Here is a 25840-nt window from a genome sequence, read left to right as displayed (position 1 = left end):
CCTTATTTGAAAAAGAAAAATTAAATTTTGTTTTTGAAGTAGAAAAACCGACATCAGCACATATAAATCGAATTGTCTGAAAGAATATGACGCAATGAAAAAATATGAGAGGTTAACTTCGCTAGCCTAATTATTGTTGAATCACTACACTAATTGAATAAACATCTAAGACTGTATACTGCGAAGACAGTATGGTTGCCGAGTGATAATGGACGGTAATTCGATCCGTTCGTGCGTAACTGCGTCTTTATTTTCTTCTGTTCTCCTTGCCGAATCATCATGGTGCGGTATGTTTTGCAGACTACTAGTTGTCCCCACAAGTGTTTGCATTAATTTCATTCGGAATTCCGTCGTTGACAGGAAGTCATCCCCCCTATTACGAGAGCGGTATGCATTAGCTTAGTTTCCTTGTGAGACGTTCCGGCCGGACTGTTGGCCATTTTCACATTGTATTTATCTGTTTTAGGCTGGATCTCCTTACCGAATGGATATGGCGACCTTCTATAGCTCCCAGCAAGGATCTCATCGGTTTACAAGATGATAACCGGCAAACCATTAGAGATTATTTGCATAAGTGATTCAGGCCAATTTTCTTGCCAAGGATGTGAGCCCATTCTAACGAACGACGACGCATGAGAATTATTCACTCGGAGTTTTTGCGACGCCACGGAAGAAGGCTGGATCGAATGACCGAGGAAATGCAAAATCGCTGTCGCTCATATGGCTTCTGTTGAACATGGCTGCTGGCGCCTGGCTTCTTTCGCCACTACTGTGGTCACTTCCCAGACAAATTATGGCTAGTCACACCGTTTGGCGTTGATGGATTCCACCAGTCCGTCAATTCAGTGGCTGCTTCCTTGTACGAGCATACATATTCCACGCATTACGTGTTGAGGATTGGTAGTTTATTCTCGTAGCTGCTAGCAATCAGTGGTCGAAAGCAGGGTGGGCTTTGAATGAATGTGAAGCATTTGATCTTTCTATATAAATAATTAAATTGGACCTACAAGCATTTTTAAAATGCATTTCTCTAGCACAGTCATTGAATATTTATCAGATAAAATACAGCTTTGCAGTATTTTGAAATATTTCAATCATGGAACCTATTCCACCATACGAAGTACACTTTCAAGCTGTCTTCTGTTCAGCCCTTTGCGCCATCTATGTTATCCGAACTGCTTGAAAGCCGTGCTAATTTGTATCTACATACCATGATTGGCATAGCTGTTGTCGAGCCCTCTGACGATTCTTAGCGATTCATCGCGCACACAATACACGGGACCACAACAACAAGAGCTTCGAAGTGCTATTATTTGCTATTATTATCACACAGCAAAAAATAAATTGTTATAGAGTCATCGTAGATGCACATCCTACTGGTCAAAAAGTTGTTGCACAATGACATGTTTCAAACGTTCAAAACTAGTCGGCAACAGTTGAAAATTGGTCTCGCAATCGATAGAATGACTTGAACAATAAACAAGAAAATGTAATAAATTAAACGAGATTCGAACCCTGATCTAGCGAGTGAGAGCCACGAGCGTTACCACTCACTGTCATCTCATCAGACTGGAAAGAAGGGATGAGTTCGATACATGTTTCGTAGTGTTGGCCGAATAACGTTTGTTGACATTGTCCTCGAGCGATTTAATTAACATTTATAGTGGAAAATTGTTGTAAAATTGGATTGGAATTACGTCCAAACAAAATTTTTGCTGTGTGCGCCACCTTTTCAGACGCAGATGACGGGTCTTGCAGACCGCCACAATTTGCATTCTGCATTCGAGCAAAAATATGATGCATCCTAGTGAATCGAAAAGCCGCGCCACAACCCTCACTGTTGTTCTGCTGCACATACCGGAGACTATTTGCGCTTTCATTAGCGCCTCAAAACAAATCAGTGAGACTATCAGTCAATCAATCCATCACTGCACCGGACCGTGAGAAACGTGACCGAATGCAATTCAGCGAACTAACCGGTCGGTACTGGTTTTCGGCGTTCTGTCATTAGCGTTGTAAGATCGTAACGCAGCAAATTTGCGTGGGGAATTATCCGGTCGGTTCGATTGAACACCTATCACATATATAAACGGGTACCATATAATCATTTATAATTACAAGCAATCAAATCATTTTCGAATTGTAAACAATAGTTGTAAAGTGGATAAAGCAATACGCCGCATCAGTGTATGTTAAAAATAGATTTGTGGAATTAAGAATTTCTGTGACGAAAAGAAATCAGAAATTTACATTTACACAGTATTTGCGTTTTTTATCTGCCGCCATTTTTCGTTAACCTTCCAGTCGTCGCGCGGTTCGTCAGCGTCAGAACCACCACGCTGCTGTTGTGACCGAAAAGCGAGCTTTTTTCTCCAGTGTTGTACAATATACAACAGCGCGATGACTGAAGTGTTAAAAAGAAAAAAATTTAACAGAACGAGCTGCTGAACACGAGCGCAATCTTATTTGCTGGACATCGTCATATTGCTGAAAGATCAACACAAATATATCGCTGTAGTGCTTGATGTGCATAGGGTGGTTCAAAATATCGTTTTTGGTTCACACCCTTCATCCGATTCTAGTTCATATTCTGAGTGTCCTCCAATAATTTGAACGCATTTCTATGAAAACTGAGACTGCACAAGCCTTTCAAAGTTGATATGGAAGAAAACAAGTAATTCATTCAATCGGTTATATTATTTTCCCATTCTATGTACACTATCTGTCATAAATACGGACTCACTCAAAAAAGTATTGCTACACTCAGCTGAATATTGAATCAGATAGAGATAGAAAGCTCGAATCTTCGGCAAAGTTATTCAGAATTTCAAGGACAGAAACAGGTAGTTTGATTCAAAGTTTAGCCGCTAGGTAGCGCTAGTGAGCAGATGAAAATTAGCATCTATCTCATCATCCAGATAAGATAGAAAATCCGAGTCTTCGACAAAGTTGATTATAAGTTCAAGAACATCCACATTGCAAACAGTTTGGCTCTAAATTTTGCTGCTAGTTGGCGCTAGTGAGCATGTGAAATTGAGCATTCGTAACTAGTTTTATTTTTTGATCCAAATAGGATAGAAAGATCGAGTCTTCGGAAAAGTTGTTCAGAAAGTCAAGGGCATCTGAAAAGCAAAGCTTTTGGTTCTTAATTTTGCCGTTAGGTAGTACTAGTAAGCATATTTAATCAAACAAATTATATCTTGGGAACCAGATGAAATTGAAAGCTCGAGTCTTCAACAAAATTGTTCAGAATGTCAAGGGCATCCAGAAAACAAATTGATTAATGTATTTTTGGCTTCATACAAGTTTTATCTCATAATTATCTCATCAGATCTGATGCATCTTTAAGGGATTCATGCCTGACGCCCATCAATTCAAATTATGCGAGTCAGAAACTCCTCATATTCAAGTAATTCTGGATTGATTGACTTTATATTCAAGTGATTCATGTTGATTCACTCCATACCCTAGTTATTAATGTCTGATCTTCTTTATATTCATGTGTTTCAGGTTTGATTCATTTCATAATCAAGTAATTTTCTCCATATTAAATAAATCATATCAGATTCATTCCATGTTCAAGTGACTCATGACTAATTCACTTCATATTCAAGTGATTCAGGTTTAGTTCGCTTCATATCCAAGTGATTCACGTCATATTCACTTCATGTTCGAGTAATACAGGATTGATTCACTTCATATTCAAATGATTAATTTCCAAGTGATTCGATTCGCTCCGTATTCAAGTGATTCATACCTTATTCACTTCATATTCAACTGTTTCAGGTTTGATTAACTTAATGTTCAAATGATTTCAAGTGGTTCATGTCTGTTTCACTTCATTTTCAAGTGGTTCATACCTGATTCACTTAATATTCAAATGATTCAGGATTAATGCACTTCATATTCAAGTGATTTAGGATTAATTCACTTCATATTTCACTGATTTATGTCGGATTTACTGTGTTTTCAAGTCGTTTAGATCAGATTCACTTGATATTCTAGTGATGCAGGTCTGAATTACTTCATATTCACCTGTTTCAAGTATGAAATAGTTGATATTCAAATAGTTCAGGTCTGATTCACATAAAATTTAGGTTCTTTAGTTTTGTTTTACTGCATTTTCCATTTGATAATATATAATTCACTTCATGTTCAAGCAGTTTAGGGGATTCACTTTATAATCAAGTGTTTCAGACGATTGACTGCATTTTCTAGAGATTCAGGGCTCATTTACTTCATATTTTAGGACATCATTACTGATTCACTCCGTCTTTGAGTGATTCAGGTCTGATTCATTCATTTACAAGTGATTCATGTGTGATTTACTTTATATTCAAGTGTTGAAGGTTTGATTTTATTTATATTTTAGTTATTCGGGTCTGATTTTCTTCATATTTAAGGAATTCAGGATTGATTTATTTCATTTTCATGTGATTCAGGTTCGATTTTCTTTATTTTCAAATAATCAAGTTATGTTTTAATACTCGTTCAAGTGACTCAGGTCTGATGCATTTAATTTTCGAATATTTTAGTTTAAAATCTCTTCATAATCAAGACTGACTCGCTATATGAAAATGTTTCAGGTATGTCAATATCTCATATTTAAGTGAATCATGTTAGATTCACTTCATATACCATCAATGCACCAGTATCCGCTCATGTTCCAGTAGCCCGCTCACGAGTTTTAAAAGTAAGGTAATTTGAGTAAATACGCAAAAGATTGTCCACAGTATAATTCAATTTGTCGATTTGAATCGTCTAGTGGCTATAGTTTTCATGTTTATTTTGTTTAAACTTATCTTTTTTTCGGTGTGAGCGGGCTACTGGTACATGAGCGGATACTGGTGCACTGATGGTACAAGTTATTCAAGTCTGATTTTCTTTATATTCAACTGATTCAGGACAGATTCACTTCATACTAAGTAGTTCAGGACTGATTCACTTCATAGTCAAGTGATTCATGTTAGATTCGCTCCATATCCAAGTGATTCGTGTCAGATTCATTGCGTATTCAAGTGCATCAAGTCTGATCCACTTTATAGGTCTAAATTACTTAATATTCACGTGATTCAGGTCTGATTCATTTCAAGTGTATGTTATTCATTTTTGTTGAACTGCATTTTCCAGTGATTCATGTCTTCCAAACAGTTTAGGACTAATTCACTTTATATTCCAATGATTCAGTACTGATTCACTTCATATCCTGGTAATTCGGGTTTAGGGCTCAAGAATCCGTCATACAATCATCAACAATCATCAAAAATGAAAAACCAGTTTGTTTGATCTCGCATCAGCATCTCCTTGGCTGTGTCCCTCGGTGGTAATAAATTAGTAATCGAAAGCGCGTTTGAGTCGTTGTCCGTACATCAAGTAAAAATTATCACAACGTAGGGAAAGACATCCTGGCCGCAACACAGTTTTTTTATTCAAACTTAAAGTAATCATCATGGAAATCTGATACGAATACAATGCAATACGAAGTGCAATGCAATGATAGATTTTTATTAACATTGCTTCGACTTTGAGCAAAAATAAACTGGTTTTGAAAATTTGTTAAACGATGCTGGTTATTTTTCTCTTAAATCATTGAATATTCAATACTCCAAATTTCTATCTTATCTGGATCAAAAGATATACCTCTTTAATTTTATTTGCTCACTAGTGACACCAACCTTTTTTTTTTTTTTTAATTTTAAGGTCTGCTTTTCTGGACATCCGTCATCCGCTTTGAACAACTTTCTCGAAGACTTGAGCTTTCTATCTCTTGTGGATCACAAGAGAGAACTAGTTCAGCACGCTCAATTTTGCATGCTCATTAACACCACCTATCGACAAAATTTCGAAACAAACTGTTTGCTTTTTGGATGTCCTTGATCCGCTGAACAACTTTGCTGAAGGTCTATTCTTCGCATATCATAAGGATCTCGTAATGTAAATTCACCTATTTTGAGGTGATGCTAACCTTTTTAGGGGGTGATTCAATATTCAACTGGGTGTTGCAATAAGGTACCCCGGGGCAAGTGAGAATCAGGGGTAAGTGGGGCGTTTCGTCATAGCTCACTTAGGAAAAGTTTTTCATGGGGGTATTCTTCTAGAAAGTTGAAGATACAATGACAAGGAATGTATTTAGTACTAAACATATTGTTATTTTTATTACCATGTGGTTTATGTAACAGTTGTCAGTTCAGCGCCATTTTTAACTTGCATGATAAATTGTGACATGTTTCACGTCTTGCATTGACTCGCAAAAAATAAATGTGTTATAAATCGAATTTCCATCAGTAAGCTACAATTTTAAGTATTATTACAAGCTGTTAACGATAAACCAGTATTTTGTTTTCATTTCATATGAAATTTTTGATGGTCTATCTTACCCCAAAATATCTTTGTACCCGGGGTAAGTGGGACCTATCAAAACAAAAACCAGAATCAAAACTTTTCGTATACGATTCATACATTTTCCTAGAGAACATCACTAAACCATTTAAACAAATGATTTTTATCAAAAGAGATCAATCTCAAATTACGTAATTGTATAAGAGGTAGAAGAAAAGTGTAATTATTCTTTATTTTTTATTTATTTTTGAAATACGACTTCAAAATTGAACAAAAACAAAGGTGAAATTTGAAATGCATTATGAGAACGATTACTTTTCTTTTTTATTTGAACTTTATTTGTTATTTCTACCAAAATAAGTAGTGATGGAAAACAATTCCACCCCATTAAGTGGTTTTCTGCCATGCACATAAATAATAACAAATCATATTTATAATTTCGTAAATTTTTGATTGTTTATGTGCTAAATTTTAATTAACAACTTATTAATGATTTATTTTGAACATGTTTAATTCCTCTTTAAGCTCTTATTGAGGAATTTTCAGTTAATATTAAAGGTGAGGTGACATACAATTAAATAAAGGTGTTCTTCCTAAAACGTTGCGTATTTTATGGTTGATCCCTTATGTACATCAAATATGTACTTAAAATTAAAAATCTATGATTTATCAATCCTGTTATTGTAATGGTTGACTTAATGATGTGGATTGACGCATGAAACTGGATGTGTCCCACTTGCCCCGTTTAGCGAGGTAACTGCGTCCAATGGCTCATTCTAAAACTTTCTTCCAAGGTTTGTACAATTTCGAAATTATTCGATCAATTTCATGCACACACCAGGAAATATATTGCCAAAATGTGATTGTGTTGTTGGATTTGAAAAATATTGACATTTGAAATTTTTATTGAACAATTTGTTTGAACTATCGTTTTTTTCGTTCCCACTTGCCCCGCGGTACCTTACTTATTTTAGTGAGTCCGTATATATATATACGGGTAGTGTATTCTGGTACTGTTAGATATATTTCACTGTATTCACTGGTGGCATTGATCCAAGACGTAGCAATAAATTAATATCCAGTGATGCCCGCAGAGCAGTTTAATTATTATACCAAACATTTACAATTCAGATAAACATCAATAACTAGTTAATGCCTCTGATTTGGAAACTGCCTTGGACAAAGTTGTAGCTGATAAACATTTCTACAAGTTCTCAAATACTATAACCGATTAAACGAATTATTTTGTTTTTTTCATTGTAATTCCTATACATAGCATATTTCAGTGGAAATTCAACTTTTTTTGTTCCACAGCAACTTATTACATCTTCTAGTAAAAATTCATGTTTATAAATTATTGAATCGACTTTGATAAGATAATTCATACCCTAAAAATCAAGTAAACTTTTTGATAAAATTGCGTTTCTATGACAAAATTTACAAGATTTCGGAATCAATATTTTGTCCTATTTCTTTATAGGGAGCCGTTTCCAACTTTTGGATCTTTTGATTCACTTAGACATGTTTTTTTAAAGCTATCGAGCGCGATTTTGATTTTTTTTAAATCTAGATTCTTTTTTTATGAACACAGTTGTCCAAACATGAGCCTTAATACAATATTTTATGAAACAGATTAAACTAAAATCTTAGTATATGACAACACTGCTTATCTTTGATTTCAAAATTAGATTATTCAAATTAAATTTATGAATATTAAAAAAAGAATCAATTTTAGCATTTCCGAAACGCTTATAAACAATCTGTTCCACGATCATTGTTCGATTTATTTTGAATAGTTGGTCACTTATCTTTGATCGCCTAGTTATCAAAGAACTTGAATATCGTCTCTACGTAATTCATTCAATTTTGTTCGATTTATACTCCATTATCGAAGTAACCCCAAAACAGAAAACCGACTTTCAATTATATGAAAAGTTATAAATCCATTTAAAATAAATCTCTAGGCAATCTATCAACTGCAATCAATAGCTAGGATACCAGTACTTGTTTTTAATATATATTATTATTCTTTGAAACACCATGCATACATATTAAAGTTTTCTTCGAAAAAACTATCAAAGTTATTTCTCAAATTTGCTTAGGTGGCGCTATCATTTTGAAAAACCATATTTATTGGATATGTCCTTAACTTTCTAAACATCAACTTTGGTAATAATTTGCTTTCGCAGCCCTTCACCATAACTAATAAAAAATTTTATTCTACTGAATTTATATTTTCCAGTTTTGAAAGAAAAACCCTGGATGGACATCATCAACATAATATAATTAAAGCTTAAAACTGAATAGACACTATTGATTCAACTGTCAATCTATACGATTCCAAAACAAAAACTTATATGCAAAAATTCATTCCCAAAAACTAGACAAACATGAAGTTTTTCTTACACATTGATTATTTTTTCAATAGAACCATGAGTTCATGTATTTATGATTTACGATGTTTTCAGTTTCACTAATTGACTCGTTTTTATTTCTCTCTCTTCCAGAGCACGTTTGGGATGTATTTGTGGAGCGCAAAGGACTGGGCGATAGCTGCGGAATCCTTGGCACCTATCGCCTCTGCATCACGGACAAAACGCTTTCGCTGGTACGGATAGGACCGCCAACGACCAATTCCGGCGATGCCCGGGTCGAAGTGGTCGAATTTTCATTGGCATCGATTAGAAGGTAAGCTGAACCCGAACGGTAGCGGTTTTTTCCATTCAATTGTAGTCCGCTTGTTTGATCTAATCTGACAGGATATTATAAGTTCAAATCGCTTTTCGCTTTTTGAACACTATTCGTGTCCGTTTATTGTTTTATTAACCACGGTTCATGAAATCCCAAAACAGATCAGTAGCTTTTTGTTGAACATCGAGGATGACAGCAAACACAAACTCCATAGGACCCACTAATTCCATTCCGATAAGCCATTCCGATTAACTCAGGCGTTCAAATGCATAATTCATAGTATAAGAGATACGTATCGTCTTCGCCGTGCCTACATTCATCCAACTCCATCTATAAATCATCTGCCTGCCGCATTTCACGCTCGTGGAACCGCGGCAACCATTCCAATTAAAAAGAAATTTCGAACCAATTAACTTGAGCACCGCCACCGAAATACTAACTTACCGCCCTTACATCGGGCGGTGTCCAACTTTAATGCAATAATACTCAATATCATTGCTGTTTTTTTTTTTCTTTACAGATGCGGTGCCTCCCAGCGCTACTTCTACCTGGAGGTGGGCCGGAGTTCGAAAATCGGCCCCGGCGAGATATGGATGGAAGCACCGGACGCTATCATTGCCCACAACATGCACACCACCATTATGAAGTGAGTATCCGAAACACTTTTAGTTGGGCACTCTCCATCTCCAATGCAATGTTCGCCGATCCCTTTCAATTGATACAGGGCTGGTTGCAGTTCTTCCAAAAATAGTACACAAAGGTTTTCCCAGAGTTTTTAAAGCTATTTATTTACGGATTTTTCCAGGAAGCCATGTAAGAATTTATACAAAGGAGTTGCCACGCCGATTTTTCAGATATTCTTATATCGATGTCTACAGGTTTCATTTATAGAATTGCTTTAAATAATCTTTCAGCAATTATCACAGTAAATCTATTACGAAATCTTCCAGGCAATATTTGACAAGGAATTCCCCATACAGTGCCTTCACAAAATGCAATTTCTCCAGCATTTCATTCAGAAATTACTGCTGCAGTTCTTCGAAGCATTTCTGAAATATAATCCCTAGTAAAATTTATATAGATACCACGAAAGTTCATTTAAGATTCAACACCAGCAAATACTACAGAAATAATTCGAGCTATCCCTCCAATCAGGCCTTCAAATATCTTAGTAATCTGTCTAGAAAATTCACCAAATATTCTTGAAGAAACCTGCATTTCTCTCAGAGATCTTTACAAGACTTTATTTTAAATTTAAACAAAAGTTTCCTTAGAGATTACAGGGCAAATTTCTAAAAAAGTCTCTATGGTATAAAGTCTCTATTTCAACCAAAATGGTCTTGAAAGTCAGTTTTTCCCTTATGCAGTGAATCATCAGGTCCTTTTTTAAGTTTTCGTTTAACAAACTATGGATGCTTCGTCACTCTAAGTGTCGGCATATGCGATTATTCCAGTTTTATGAGAAAACAAATGAGATACACCTATTTTTTTTTAATTTATTGGTCGCAGTGATAAAAAAAAAACTTTAAATAGTTCGACATTAAAAATGTTGACACACTGATAGCTAACGTTTCAAATTGAGGCTCTATGAAACTTACCAAGGTGAATCCTAATAATGTAGCTTTTGAACCCTCCCATTAACAAAACTCCTTCCTGTGAAAACGATGGAGATGCAGAAATAATCTCGATCTCTAGTAACAATGAACGTCACACGAACATTCCTTCCCTTCCTGCAAGGACGTGGCCGGCGTCGTTATTGACATTACTAAGTTTGAAGTTCTCGGAATTGTACATTGAAGTTACGCTACTCCCAAGCGGCATCTGTTGGTTCTCTATACAATTTTGATTTTTGCGGTCGATCACGGAGTAGCAAGTACGAATAGTACAGTCATCAATGCTCATGCCTATTATGCTTGCAGTGAATCCTCATCTTCAAGCAAAATTTTACAGGCTTCAGAGAAACCTTCAGAGACTGTAACGTAACTATTCGATAGGTTCTTCAAGATTTTTTTCCTCAGATTCCTCGAGGAGTGGTTCAAGAATTATCCTACTGATTTCTTCAGAGATTTCATTTCATCCTACTGGGATTTCTCCACAAATTCTTCTAGAAATTCCCTGCTTAATTATCCTACAACGCTACTACCGCCTGTAATTTCCTCGGGGAATTTCACAAAGGCTATCCTTTAAGATTTCCTCCAGATTTTTCCTACTAATCCTCCAGCCATTTTTTTCCAGTTGTTACTGTAGTAGATCTTCCTAAGATTCCTACAGAAGTTCCTCAAAAAAAATCTACATGGGTCTATAGCAGAGTTAATAAGTAATTCTTTTCGGGAATACTAATACTACTACTTATTGTGAATACCTTCAAGAATACATCTACTGTTACTTCTCGAGGGGTTATCGAGGATATCTTTGAAGAACTCTTCCAGGATTTCTTCAAGCAATTCGACCAGGGATTCATCATAATTTTCTTCTAGATTTTTTTTTTCTAGGAATTGAAAGACAATTTCATCAAAAGATTACTCCCGCAGGTTTTTTTTAATTCTTCAGGAATTTCCCACAAAAAAAAAATATGTTGAGCATTTCAAACTATTTGTTAAAGATTCCCTCCTAGTTTTTGCAGCATTCTATCTGATCTTTTTTAAGGAATTCTGATTATTTTAGCAAATTTATCTAGGAAATCTTTCAAAACTTACTCAGAACTCCAGAATTTCTTTAAAGGATCCTTGTTATTCAAGGGTTACTCCAGATCTTCTTGAACAAGTTTGTCCAGATTTTTTTTCTGAAAATTTCTCTAATAATTTATGAACAAACATTTTTGACATTTCCCTGGTTTCTCTCAAAACTTCCATTGGTAATATCTTAAAGAATTACTGGAGGAATCCCTGAAGAAATCTTAGCAAGCATTTCTGGAGTGGTTCTTGGAGATAATGAAATCCTAAAGGAAAACGTTGTTGGAAATATGAAGAAATTTATGGAAGCATTCTTGGAGAAGTTATTGGTTTAAGACTTTCCTGAAAATATTCTGACATAATCTTTGAAGGAATTCCGGATGGATTAAGGATCCGGATCAAGGCTGTATTCCTGAGGTATCTTAAATCAAATCCTTGGAGGAATTAAAAAGGAAAAGTCTTGCAGGAATTCATTGAAAAAAATCTTGAATTAATTCCATACGAAATATATCACTAAATCAGTTTCTGAAGAAATCTTCGAAGTTATACCTTAATCTTTGGGCAAATAACTAAATTATTTTTCAATAAAATTCATAGAGAAAGTCATGGCAAATAGAAATAGTGATACGAGCAGTAATGTCACGAGGAATTTCCAAAAAAGTCTTAGAAATATTCTTTGAGAAGTGTATGGACTTGTTCTAAGAGTGATGAAACTCTTATCTCCTAGTTTTTATTAGGTTTCTTTTTTGGTCTCTTTGGTTCTTGTTTGGTCTCTTTTTTTCAAGCAAAAGGTCTCTAAAGTTCATATGTTGAAGACACTTAGTGGCTACCAGCTCTGAGGACTGATTCTAAGAGAAATTAAACTTTTATCTTCTGGTTTCTTTTTGTTTTCTTGGTTCCTTCTGGTCTCTTTTTGGTTCTTTTTTGGTCTCTTTTTTCAAGCCATAGATCTTTGAAGTTCCTATTTTCAAGATACCTAGTCGCTATCAGTTCTGAGATTGCTTTCATATTCTTAGAGAAGTGTATGGACTGGTTCTAAGAGAAATTAAACTTTTATATTCTAGTTCCTATTTTTTTTTTTTGTTTTATTGGTTCCTTTTGGTCTCTATTTTATTCTTGTTTGGTCTTTTTTTTTCAAGCCATAGATCTTTGAAGTTCCTATTTTCAAGATACTTAGTCGCTAGAGATGGGCGACTCACCCACGAATCATTCAAAAGAGTCGACTCTCGAAAGTGAATGAACGAATCACGGTTCTTTTCAAAAGAGTCATGATTCATTTGCACCGAATATTTTAGAAGAGGGCTTAAAAATTTACTAGGAATCATGTTTTAGAGTTGGAATTATCATAGTCAAACAATTCGGACATGTATTAATAGTTAAATTTGCTGTACGAAAAATATTCTCACACAAAATATGTTATACTTTTTATTTCTTGTGTAAAATACAAGATTCATTTTTGGTTTTATAAAATGAGTCACCGAATCGATCAAAAGAGTCGATTCACTTTTGTGAGTGAGTCACCTACGATTCGCTCTCAAAATTTGATCATTTTGCCCATCTCTTTTAGTCGCTACCAGCTCTGAGATTACTTTTATATTTTTAAAGAAGTGTATGGGCTGGTTCTAAGAAAAATGAAACTCTTATCTCTTGGTTCTTATTAGGTTTCCTTTTGTTTTCTTGACTTTTTTGTTTTGGTCTCTTTTTGGTTCTTGGTTTTTTTTTTCAAGCCATAGATCTTAGAAGTTCCACCGCTACCACCTCTGAAATTACTTTTATATTCTTATAGAAATGTATGGACTGTTTCTAATAGAAATGAAATTCTTCTCTCCTGATTCCTATTAGGTTTCTTTTTGTTTTCTTGGCTCTTACGGTCTGTTTTTGATTCTTATTGGGTCTTTTTTTATAAACAATACTGCCAAGTCAGTCCCATCTGCATTTTCGTCAAAATTGAGTTGTGTTCAGTTTTCAACATATCTCAAATTGGTCTCTCAGCTGCACTAATGAGATAATAAGATTTGTTCGGAAAAATTGAAAAAAAAACAAGCCAAATTGTTCCATAATGAAAGTAATTGCATTATAGTCCAACTATTGATTTCCGCATCGTGTAACACAAAAATGAATCGTGTTTTGTTAATCGTCTCGGAAAGCTATAGTTGTGAAAAGCAAATTGTGAAAGTTTTCATTTAGTTTTGAACATGTTTTTATCCACTGGAATTTGTTTGATTTTCGTATGTAAAACGAGTTTGAAAACTTCACAACCCATTTTCCCAATGCCTACTTATACCTACATATGGAACTGACTTGCGATTCACGGCAGAATAGGTCTCATAAGTTCATATTTTCAAGATACTTACTTGGTCGCTACTAGCACTGAGATTACTTTAGGAGTTCCTAAAATCTCTCGAATATATTTTGAAAAATTTCTCCTGTAATTTGTGAAAAAAAACCCTTGATTATTTCCAAAGATATCCCTGAAACAATTCCTGGATGAAATCACATATTAAGGTATCCTTAGAGAAACTCCAAGTTGATATCTTTAAAAAATTGTGATCCTTATTGGAGGAAATCCTTAGCAATTTTAGAAATCGGAAGCAATTCTTGAGAAATTGTAATAAGGTATCCATAAAGATTCTGGTAGTTGGCATATTTTAGAAATTATTATCCTTATCGGGGAGAATCCTTGGAAATCTTAGAAATCAGAGGTATTTTTTTGAGAACTGATTAAATTCTTGAAGATGTCCTTAACGAAAATCATGGACTAAGAACTTTCTTTAGAAAACTCTGAAAAATCTTTGGAGAAATTCGGGATGGATTCTTTGTAGTAATCTCTGAGGTTATCCTTATAATTATTACTATTATTCACTTTATTATAATGGAAACTAATTTACTTTTAACATTTTATTTTATTTTTCAAAAAGAAAATGGAAATACTTAAAAAATACTAGTGAGACGAGAATATTCCGTAAAATTGTAATGTTTTGCTTATCTTATGGAATCCAACGAAATTTGTTCATCCTATTGATTTTTAGTATGTTCATTTTCTTTTTTCTTCACTTCAATTAGTTTCCATATATTTTCTAATAATACAGGGTTTTTTAACCGGTGGTCCATGGACCCCTAGTAGGCCGTGCTGGCATCTCAGGGGGTCCGCGAAGCTGTTTTAAAAAAACGTTTTTCTTGACAGATTAACAATCTTGAGAATATTGTTACCTCGTTTGTGTTAAGAGCTACAGAATTGGACAAAACATTTGCAACATTTTCGATTTTCCATACAAAATGACCAACTTTGGTAAGCTAGATCTCAGTTATTGATGGATCGATTCGAATGAAATTTTCACAGAACATCAGATATAACTTGAATTTTAAAATATATATTTTTGAATAATTTTTCCAATCACGAATTTATAAGTAATAACGGTTCAACTAAAGTGTAATTTTTGACGAAAAATTCAAAACTATTTATCTCAAAATAGCGTTAAAATCTACAACTTTGCTGAAGATACTATGAAGGTATTCCTTCAATAAAATGAAACTTAGATCGTTTAAAGAGGTATGCAAACTAAATTTCTTGCATATTTTTGGTTCAACCTTGGCAAATTTCACCAACTTCCTGGCGATCTATAAGATTCTTTGAGACCCAGGTGTATTATACTATTAGCAGAATTCATTCGAATCTATCAGCAGAACTTTAGGAGAGATTCGTTGATGATATCTTTGGTAGTATTCTCTGCGAAGGTTCCAGAAGGATATCTGACAAAGGTTTTAGAGAGTTTCTAATGATTATTTTAACGAGTTGTTTCCACAATTTCTTGATGAGATCATTCCGGATTTCTAGTGAAATGCATGGACATACAAGAGAAATATTCTCAAATCTATCTGTAAATCGCTTGGAAATCTTCAACGAACTTGTGCTCAACACATATTTTGCTAAATAAAAGTTGAATAAGTTACTCCTAAACTTGGGATGGGAATATCTTTGAAAAATTTCTGGCGGGATACTCCTTTTTAGAAGCTTAGTAGATTTCTTCGAAGCAAAATTTTTAAAATACCAACGTATTTTGGGGGTGCTTGCTAAGTATATCTTTCGATTTCAAGAACATCCATTTTCAGGGGTCCGTGTGATGTTTGTAGGATTTTAAAGGGGATCGCAGCTTCAAAAAGGTTTAGAACCACTGCAATAATATCTCTAAATAGTGAATGTAGTTTATTCTAATAACTTTACGCCCATGGCGAGTTTGCCACTTAGGGGTTATCCTTATGAAAATTCCAGGTTAAATCAAAGGACCCAAACGCTAAGGGATGTAAGTGACATTTTTGTCGATTTTTAATTAAATATATTAATAAATTTTGCTGTTCCAATGATATTTTATTTTTTTATTGACTTCCATACAAATTGTATGGAGTGAAAATTTGCTGAAAAAAAAAAACTACAAAGTCGATGTTCTCAATGCTAGATTCATATAACCCCCTCAAATCATAAAGGAATATTGAACGATATTCTTGCAGAAATTCCTTAGGAAGTCCGTAAAAAACACTAAATGATCTCCTAAGCAAACCTCGAGTAATATTTAAAAGATTTATGTATCAATAAAAGATTGTCTTCTCCCTCACTCTCTTTCGATTGTATTAGTGCAATAATGAAGCTTTTTGGAAGTTTCTCACTATGGACCGAAAGGCATTGTCCTCTGCTAGCGTTTCATACAAAAAAAAACGATTCAGAAAAGGTTCATGTGGCCCAGTTATTGATTGGAGAGAAAGTAAACATAGAGAGCCTCTCAATGTTCGATAGGTCCTTTTGAAAATTTACACAAGAAATCTACGGAATAATATCTGAAGGAAATTTTGGCAAAGCAAACATCTGCTTTCTTGATTGATGATGCAATTTATGAAGATAATCATGAAATATTTACATACAGTAATGGGAGTATTACGCTAATACTTATCGTAATGTCACAAAGAAATCAATAAAAACTCTTAGAAATATCCTTCTTGAAATGTTTGGTCAGATTTTTAAATTTATTTATTATTAATACTTTTATCTTATTTTTAATACTTTTATTTTCTGGTTCCGTTTTTTTTTGCTTCTTGGAGTGTTTGGTCTCTTTTTGATCCCCTTTTGTTTTCAGTTTGGCTTTTTTTCAGCCACGAGTTAATGTTCCTATTTCCAAGACACTGTGTTGCTACCAGCCCTGTTGATACAGATATAAGAGAGGGCGAGCTTCCCCGATCCCATAAGCAGTAATTAAATTATCATTAGGTTCAGTCCAAATAGTGTACAATTTATGGATTGACGATTGCCGCCGCCCGTGCCGCGCCACTGCTCGAGCTCAAGAAGTTAACAATCGGGTATTTTAAGCTGTCTTAAGTAGCTGAAAACAAGCGTGGAAGTCAAATACAACAGTAATTACCTGCTGCCCGCGCTCCGCATAGGTCTGACTGACAAAGTAGCATCGCATCGGCGGCTTCACGGTTGGGTGCGAAAAAAAAGTGGAGAGAATAAATGCGTTTGGCACTTCATCATCATCATTATCCTCCTACCACCAGCGCGCCATCGAATCGCGAGAAATTAAGCGGTGCATGTTTTTTTTTTGGTAACTGTGAGGGTACCTAATAACTTGGAATCCTTCCGGTGTATTTCCCTTCCTTAGAAAACTGGGAATGTATCAAGTGAGAAGTCAATCCATTTTCTTCTTCTTGGCATTACGTCCTCTCTGGGACAGAGCCTACTGTTCAATGAGTGTTCAATGAGCACTTCCACAGTTATTAACTGAGAGCTTTCTTTGCCAAAGTTGCCATTTTCGCATTCGTAGATCGTGTAGCAGGTACGATGTTACTCTATGCCCAGGGAAGTCAAGGAAATTTCCATTACGAAAAAATCCTGGACCGACCGGGAAACCTTCAGCATGGCTTTGCTTTGTAGCTGTGGGCTCTAACCACTCGGCTAGGGAAGGCCTCAAGTGTATGCTCAACTACAGGGGATAGGCAAAATGATTGAGATAGGCAAAAATTTGCCCAAATTCAAATGCTTATAACTTTATGAAAAATGGATGAAATTGGATGCATCTGGAAGCAGTCGACGGCAAATTTGGTCCAGTTTTAGGAACTTCCTTGGCCATGCATATTGGCCACTGGACACCGGAGATGTTCCGGATTTTCTGAGGTCATGTACAAATGTCATTTTTTCTGTCGCTTGTATTTTTGTGCGGTGTAAAGTTAGATAGATGTTTGCAATTTTCCTAGAAACTAGAACTAATAGGAAGTTGAATGCCACTGGACGCATTAAGATTGGTTGGAAATCTTCAGAAATATGACCATTTCCGTAAAACTGGTTCCGGAAAGCATGGTTAGTCATGTTTGTATTTCCAATCATGTAAATATTATCCGGAGCTATATCCAAGCTAATCCAATATATTGGTGTCCAACCTTATAAATGATGTTTCCTGCAGCGTATTCAGAACCATTAGATGCACAGACCACTCTATAGAACGTTCCAGGTGCCCTGGGGGAAGTGGTCAATTAGGAACATATCCGGAACCATATCAATATGGGCATCAAACTTCATTATTTTCAAAGGTTATGCTTTCCGAAGCATTTCCAGCATCACCGGCTGCCATAACCACTTTATAGTAGGTTCCAGGTGCCCCGGGGGATGTGGCCAATTCGGAACATGTCCGTTCATCTGTTTACAATCACATTCTACCATAAACAGTAAGATCCATGTGACTTGGAAAATGGCGAGCATTTTCAGAACCACAAGATATAATAATCACTCTATAGTATATTCCAGGAGCTCCTAGAGATGTGGCCAACTCGAAACATGACCTCATCCCCCAGGGCCCAAGAAACCTACAGTGGTCATATAAATAAGTTGCGCTGTAAATACTTCTATTAGCATCACCTTCAAAAATCTTTATGTTTTTACCCATATTGATGTGTTTTCGGACATGTTTTGAATTGGCCACATCCCCGGGGCACCTGGAATCTACTATAAAGTGGTCATGGCAGCCGGTGGTGCTGGAAATGCTTCGGAAAACATAACCTTTGAAAATCATGAAGTTTGATGCCCATATTGATATGGTTCCAGATATGTTCCTAATTGACCACTTCCCCCAGGGCACCTGGAACCTTCTATAGAGTGGTCTGTGCATCTAATGGTTCTGAATACGCTGCAGGAAACATCATTTATAAGGTTGATGTCCACTTGGATATAGCTCCGGATAATATTTACATGATTGGAAATACAAACATGACTGACCATGCTTTCCGGAACCAGTTTTACGGAAATGATCATATTTCTGAAGATTTCCAACCAGTCTTAATGCGTCCGGTGGCAATCAACTTCCTATTAGTTCTAGTTTCTAGGAAAATTGCAAACATCTATCTAACTTTACACCGCACAAAAATACAAGCGACAGAAAAAATGACATTTGTACATGACCTCAGAAAATCCGGAACATCTCTGGTGTCCAGTGGCCAATATGCATGGCCAAGGAAGTTCCTAAAACTGGACCAAATTTGCCGTCGACTGCTTCCAGATGCATCCAATTTCATTCATTTTTCATAAAGTTATAAGCATTAGAATTTGGGCAAAATTTTGCCTATCTCAATCATTTTGCCTATCCCCTGTATGTTCTGAATTTGTATAAGCAAATTTATACTGAAAAGGCTAGAATCATCGCTATGGAACAGGTTGAAAACCAAGTATTTCGTAGTTTTTTGAGTGGAACAAATTTGGTGTTGCATTAGAAATGCATGTGAAACTAGAAGCCTTTGGATAGCATGTAGTGACAACCGCATCTAAATCAGTTGAATTGAACGTAAACAATAACAATTTTAAAAATCTTAACCCGGGCTAATAATAAAATTTTGGTTGACTGGATTATTCTTCAGATTAGATAGATAGATATAAACATAAAGATAGAAAAATTTCCATTTAAAAAAAAATCATTTGATTGAATCAATTACGTTGAGATACACGAAACTTGTAATCTTCCGAAAATGCAATTATTCAATATCATTAACAAAACATAAAAAAGACAAACATTTTGTTAAAAAATGTCTATATCGAAAGACCAGGAGATCATCAGTTAGTTTCTGAAATGGTTTTCCGGTGAAAGCAATTGAGAGATTGGGTGGTTCGAAATCAAGTGTTTGAATATCAGACTAGGTGTCAACCTCGTTTGTGACGTAAGACGGATAGAAGCAAGGATCATTTTCGATGGTACTGTTCAACATTCCCTTCGAGAGAATCAAATACAATCATTTCAAATGTTAATTTGTATCAGTTACTCCTTATAATAAACCGTATTTACTTTTTTTTTCTTATTTCAGGCCTACCAAAAACAGAGAGGTGGACGGGCTCGGTCCGATCCCTCGGAATCGTTCCTCGTCGGCTAATGCGGCCTCCAAGCCGACCCAGACGTTGGGCCGCCGTCAGACGTACACCGGCCAGAAGCCGGTCAACTGTTCGCCCTCTGGTGGTGAGTCGCACAAGTTCAGATCGATCTTTTTCCTTAACTCTACACCTCCGTATTTATATATATACTACTACTTTTACCACCGCGTTTTGAGATTCTTCCACTTATTTCTCTGTGTATCTTGTTAATCGATAGAACTACCCCTATTACTGCTCATATGATCATACACACTGCGCTCCACTAGGGAGGTTTAGACTAGTTCTTACTCTTTCTTTTCTTCTTTCCACCCTAGGTGGAGTTTTTTTTCTCTCATTTCTGTTTCTTTATCCTCTTTCGTTTCTTTTAATTGTTATTATCATTTCCAACGCAACGCACTACCTTTTATTCCCAATCGTTTTTTTGTCACACCGTTTTGTTCTTTTGTCGAACCATCTTTCGTTCGATTTCGCATTTCCTTTTAAATAGTAGTGAAATTAAACAGTTAATAACGGTTTTCTAGTGAAGTTTCTAATTCAATGTAGGTGATGTTGTGAACTTATAAGGTTTAATTTGGTGTGAACATATTCTTCTGTGAATAGAATTGTTTATTTTTCATGCGTTTTTATAGGCTCTAGTTCAGTTTTGTTTTATATTTTGGTGTTTTGTTCCAGTAGCGCACAGTAGTGGTTTGCAGTTATGTATAGTTTTTAACACTAAATCAATCTATTCCCTAAGCCCAATTGGAAGTGTAATTAAAAAATCAATCTATTGATTTCATTTTTAATTGTCTAATTTTACCTAAATTGCATCTCAAATTTGAATACAATGAGGAATTCGTTTTGTAAACTTTGTTTCAATGCAAGTTTGTTTTCGTACAAAAAGTTTCTTATTCTTTGGCACATACTACGGTGAAAAATTTACTTCAAGATCATAAGAAGGTAGTAGTAAAAGCAACACTTCTTTTATCCTTTTTGTTACTTTTTGTTCAACTGCTCTACGTGGGATATTACCGATGATTACTACTTATGTTGATCTGCTAAAAATATGCGAATATGTGATATTATAATGTGCTTGAGGAAAACGAGAACCATAAACAAGTCTTATGATAATGCATAGTCCGGGAAACTAGACCCTAAAAAAACATCGAAAATCGAAATGAAGCTTAAAAAAATTACTAAAATTGTAATTTGAGATCGACTCCAAACTTAAACTGTGCTCGCTAAGACGCACAGCTTTCCTATATGTGATCAACACTGCATGGTTTTATCCCACTTCAGCAACAATAAAAATGCGGTCAAATTCCTTAACAAACCCCCCTAGGAAACCGAATCACCCTCCCAACCGTCCCCAACAATTGGATCAGAACATCCCACTTAGTGTTAATCCATTTAATTTTGCTGCATCTTACAGAAGATCAAAGATCCCCACATGCATCCCATGCACAGAGTTCCGAGTCCTTCTCGTCGGCCACTAGCACTAATACAGTAGTCATGGTCCCACAAAACCCCGCCAATTCCAGTCAAAATTCGAAACCGACTCAAAACCACCACCACCACCCGAATTCGGACAAGCCATGCACGTCTATTAGCTCTGTCCCTGCCGCCGTGGCCGTCGGCAGTAGTGGTGTTGTGGCGGGTTTCCCGGCTGCCGGTAGTAGCCAGCCGTCGTCCAATAGCTGTGGTCACCAGCCGGGCGTTCCCAGTTCCCATCCTCACCCTTCCCCGACCCCATCCTACTGTCGAAGTGCCATCAAGAAACCCAAGTTGGCACCTCCCCCGGAGGAAGAAGGCAGTGCCTCGTCCTTCCTGTCCTACTCCTCAATCCGTGAACCTTCGACGTCCGGTGGGGCCACTAGCAATACTACGCCACCATTGATGCAACACACTGGGCCTTCCTCTGCTGGTGGTGCCAACGTCACCAGCAGCACCTCCACCAGTGTAATAGTGGGTACTAACGGCAGCAGCGGCGTGATCGCGACCACCATCTCCACCACCTCGCTGGCATCCACTAGCGAGTCTCCATCGCCGAGTGACCATGGTACGCCAACTGAAATTTTCTCGCATCTCGCATCTACCAAATCTTACCACTTACAACTTCTTACGCAAACGGAAAAATACTTTTGTTCGTTTTTTTTTATTTATCCAGCGCTAAAACTACTTTTCACGTTCACCTTTCATGTACAGATTTTACGTTTTGCTCGACGATTGCCCAAACTTACGCTTTCAGGACGAGTTTTCGGTCCTATGGAGATAAAGCTAGCTGTTTGACGAAACTAGCAGCAAGATTTTTAACCGAACGCCAAACCGAACCGAAAGAATATGTTTGAGATCATGGTCGATTACTGTAATAAAAATTAATTTTCCTATCCTAATTCTCGCTTCTCACTGTTAACCATTGAATGTTATGGAGCCGCGATAGGTTGGTTTTTCGAGAAGGATGTCATCCCGATTTGTCGCAGCCCCATAGATGTACAGCACGCCGATCAGTTTAATTCGCGCGAGGTCACGAGGGGTGTTCCGTCTTTGAAGGTTGTTTTGGAACGAGTTATGCAGATCCAGTACTTGAAAGAAATTAGAGTTTTGACTTTGTTTGATGGATTGAAAAATTTCCAAATAGATATTGGACACTATCCAAATTGTAAGAAATATCAGGACTTCAGTATCTACAGTATTGAAAGTAATTTCGGTAGTATCTACGAATGCTTTATGAAGTTGGTTAAGGGCATTTTTACAAGGGGACATCTGAAACAGACACCTGAGAAGAGAACTCAGAGAGTGTGGGTTTGACACCTACGTGTCCGAACTTATACAGGTACTGTCTATAGCAAACACGTCCTGACAGAAACTACGTTTCCCATGGTTTCTATGATAAATCCTGACACATTTGATATCAGCGGATGGGTCCTATATACCTTAAGTGAAGTTATCCCATTTCTGCTGTCAACCTCTAGGCTCTTTACAAACGTTACGGTCTTGATGATGAGCCCGATGCTTGTCATCCCGACTATGATGCACACGACCTTTTCAGAAACCGTTCGGTATGCGCTTGCTACTCTTAAGCACATGATCCTCTACGTGCTTTCCAACCGCTTTAAGTTTCTGTTCGTTCTAAGCGCTTTTGACCAGATTGGTCCTCCATACCTCAGTATGGATAGCGCCACGCCTGCCAGCAGCTTACGTTTGCTGGCAATTATAGCAGAGCTGTTAGACATCATCCTCGAAAGCGCCGCTATAGCCGTAGATGCCGTTTTACAGGCATATTCAACGTGGCTAGCGACGCTGAGCTTGTCATTGGTCATTACCCCAAGATGCCTAAGGGATCGCTTGGACTCTATGGTGCAATCACCTAACTAGATAAGCGCCCGTTGCTCGGACTTGCGCTTGTTGACCACCACCACCTCAGTCTTGTCAGTCCTCGTTTCCTAGACTTCATCCATTTCTCAACTATGGAAATAGAGTGCACTGCTGTTAACTCTACTTCCTCCATCGATTCACCATAGACCACTAGGGTGATGTCGTCGACGAAGCCAACAATCTTAACACCCGTCGGAAGGGGCAGCCTCAGTACGCCATCGTACATCGCATTCCATAACATCCGTCCCAGAATTGAACCTTGAGATTACCGCGGTAATTTGATCGCTTTTCTGCCCCTCCTCTGTGTCATACAGTAGAATCCTACCATCAAAATAGCTTTCAAGAAGCTTACACCACTCGGTACCTTGAGGGATGAAGCGCATGGGCTTTCGCTACCCTGCTTGCGCTGTTAAACGCATTCTTCACATCTAGAGTAACAACCGCGCAGTAACGGATGCCGTTCCTTTTATGCTCGATTGCCGCCTCAGCTGCCTGAAGGACCGACTGGATAGCGTCCGGAGTAGGTTTACCTTTCCTGAATCTAAACTGGTTGTTGGACAAGCCGTCCGCACCTTCCGTATACGGTACTAGCCTGTTGAGGATCAACCTTTCCAACAGCTTGCCCGTCGTATCTAGTAGACAGATAGGTCTATACGCTGGTTTCTCAATATTGGTTGTAGCACCAATTTCTGACGCTTCCATACATCCGGCAAGATTCCTTGAATTTAGCAGCGTTGCATCGTGGTTCGGAACATGTTCGGATCCGCATTAACTGCCGCTTTTAAGGCAATATTCGGGATACCATCGGGGCCCGGTGCCTTGTTTAACGCGAATGATTTCACGACTTCTGCCAGCTCTTCGTTAGTCACTCTCGCCACTTCTTCTCCTTTAACTGCCGCATACGGTGCTGAGGGTAATGGGCTTGTGGGGTGATGCGGGAAGAGTACATCGATTATCGATCGCTCGGGCGACTTCTCTTGGGGAGCTATGATCTTAGCCATTACCACTCTGTAGGCGTCACCCCACGGACTCGAGTTCGCACTCTGACATAGACTATCAAAGCATGTCCATTTTCGACTCTCTCTTTGAGAGCCAATTTTGCCGCTCTGAATGCTGCCCCGCGTTCTTCTCTTTGTGTTTCTTTGCGTGCGCGTTGCATTCTTCGCCTAGCCCGGAGACAGATCGCTCGAAGATTCGCAATTGATCGCACCATCAGTACGTTGGAGGCCTGTTCTCTCTGAGAGGGGCTTTTCACGGCATGGAAGCATCACACGCTCGTGATATCACAGCAACTAGCTCTTCACTGTTTAGGTCCAAAGTGTTCTGTTTGCGTCTAAGTGCTTCAGTGAATACTTTGCCATCTAAGTGCGATGTTTTCCAACCTCGGACATGGGTCGAGTAACATCGCACTGCCCTCCGTCCGCATGTTTTTTTTTTATGGCGGTACGTCCTTCAAGACATGACCTGCGCCACATTGTCCGCCAACTAACTCGATCAATGGCGATCGCCCCACAAACCACCTAGATTGTTGCGCTCCTTTTCGTCTTGTATCATTTTTGCGGGATTGTTGTCCGGCGTTCTCACAACGTGCCCCGCCCAACGTACCCTTCCAGCTTTGGTGACTTTCTGGTTACTGGGTTCACTACGCAAGCTCGTGGTTCATTCTTCTCCTTCATACGCCGTTCTCACATACTCCGCAAAAGATTGTCCTAAGCACACGTCGTTCAAAAACTTCTAAAGCTTGCAAGTCCTTTTTCAGCATTGTCCACGTCTCATGCCCGTAGAAGACTACCGGTCTTATCAACGTTTTGTACATGGTACACTTAGTACAAAGGTTAAGTTTACCAGACCGTAAGGTCTTGTGGAGTCCGTAGTAAGCACGACATCCGGCAATGATACGTCTTCGAATTTCTCTGCTGCAGTTGTTATCCGACGTTATCAATGATCCGAGGTAGAAAAATTCGTCCAGCACCTCGAACTCATCTCCGTCGATCATCACGCGTCTGCCAATGCGAACTCTATCGTGGTCGGTTCCTAGCAGGTATTTCGTCTTCGTCGTTTATACCTTCAATCCAACCCGTTCTGTTTCATGTTTCAGCTTGGTATAGTGTTCAACAACCACCTGGAACGTTCTTCGGACAATGTCCACGTCGTCAGCGAAACAGATGAACTGGCTGGATTTATTGAATATCCCGCCCGTTTCACAACACCTTCTAGCGCAATATTGAACAGGAGACAGGAAAGATCATCGCCTTGTCGAAGTCCTTTGCGTGTTTCAAACGGGTCCGATAATGCACCCGATATCTTCACACAGCACTGTACACTATCCATCGTTGCCTTGATCAGTCTAGTCAGTTTCCCGGGAAAATCATTCTCGTCCATAATTTTT

General features: G+C 37.5%; 1 protein-coding gene across 8 annotated transcripts in view; it reads left to right on the top strand.

Annotated features, from left to right (window-relative positions):
- LOC5569675 (insulin receptor substrate 1-B) overlaps nucleotides 1-25840 on the top strand; it is a 665066-nt gene that overhangs the window by 584786 nt on the left and 54440 nt on the right. For 4 of the 8 annotated variants that reach the window (XM_021845092.1, XM_021845094.1, XM_021845089.1 and 1 more), the window contains 4 exons: nucleotides 8847-9027; nucleotides 9551-9676; nucleotides 20034-20182; nucleotides 21509-22135. In XM_021845092.1, the coding sequence (XP_021700784.1) occupies nucleotides 8847-9027; nucleotides 9551-9676; nucleotides 20034-20182; nucleotides 21509-22135 (1083 nt within the window). The remainder of the gene's footprint in view (nucleotides 1-8846; nucleotides 9028-9550; nucleotides 9677-20033; nucleotides 20183-21508; nucleotides 22136-25840) is intronic. The other 4 variants (XM_021845096.1, XM_021845093.1, XM_021845090.1 and 1 more) reach the window with 1 other exon arrangement.

Source organism: Aedes aegypti, chromosome 2 (genome assembly GCF_002204515.2).
Source record: "Aedes aegypti strain LVP_AGWG chromosome 2, AaegL5.0 Primary Assembly, whole genome shotgun sequence".
Classification (NCBI taxonomy): Eukaryota; Metazoa; Arthropoda; class Insecta; order Diptera; family Culicidae; genus Aedes; species Aedes aegypti.
Note: the sequence above shows the minus strand (reverse complement) of the source record. Positions and strands in the feature narration are given on the sequence as shown.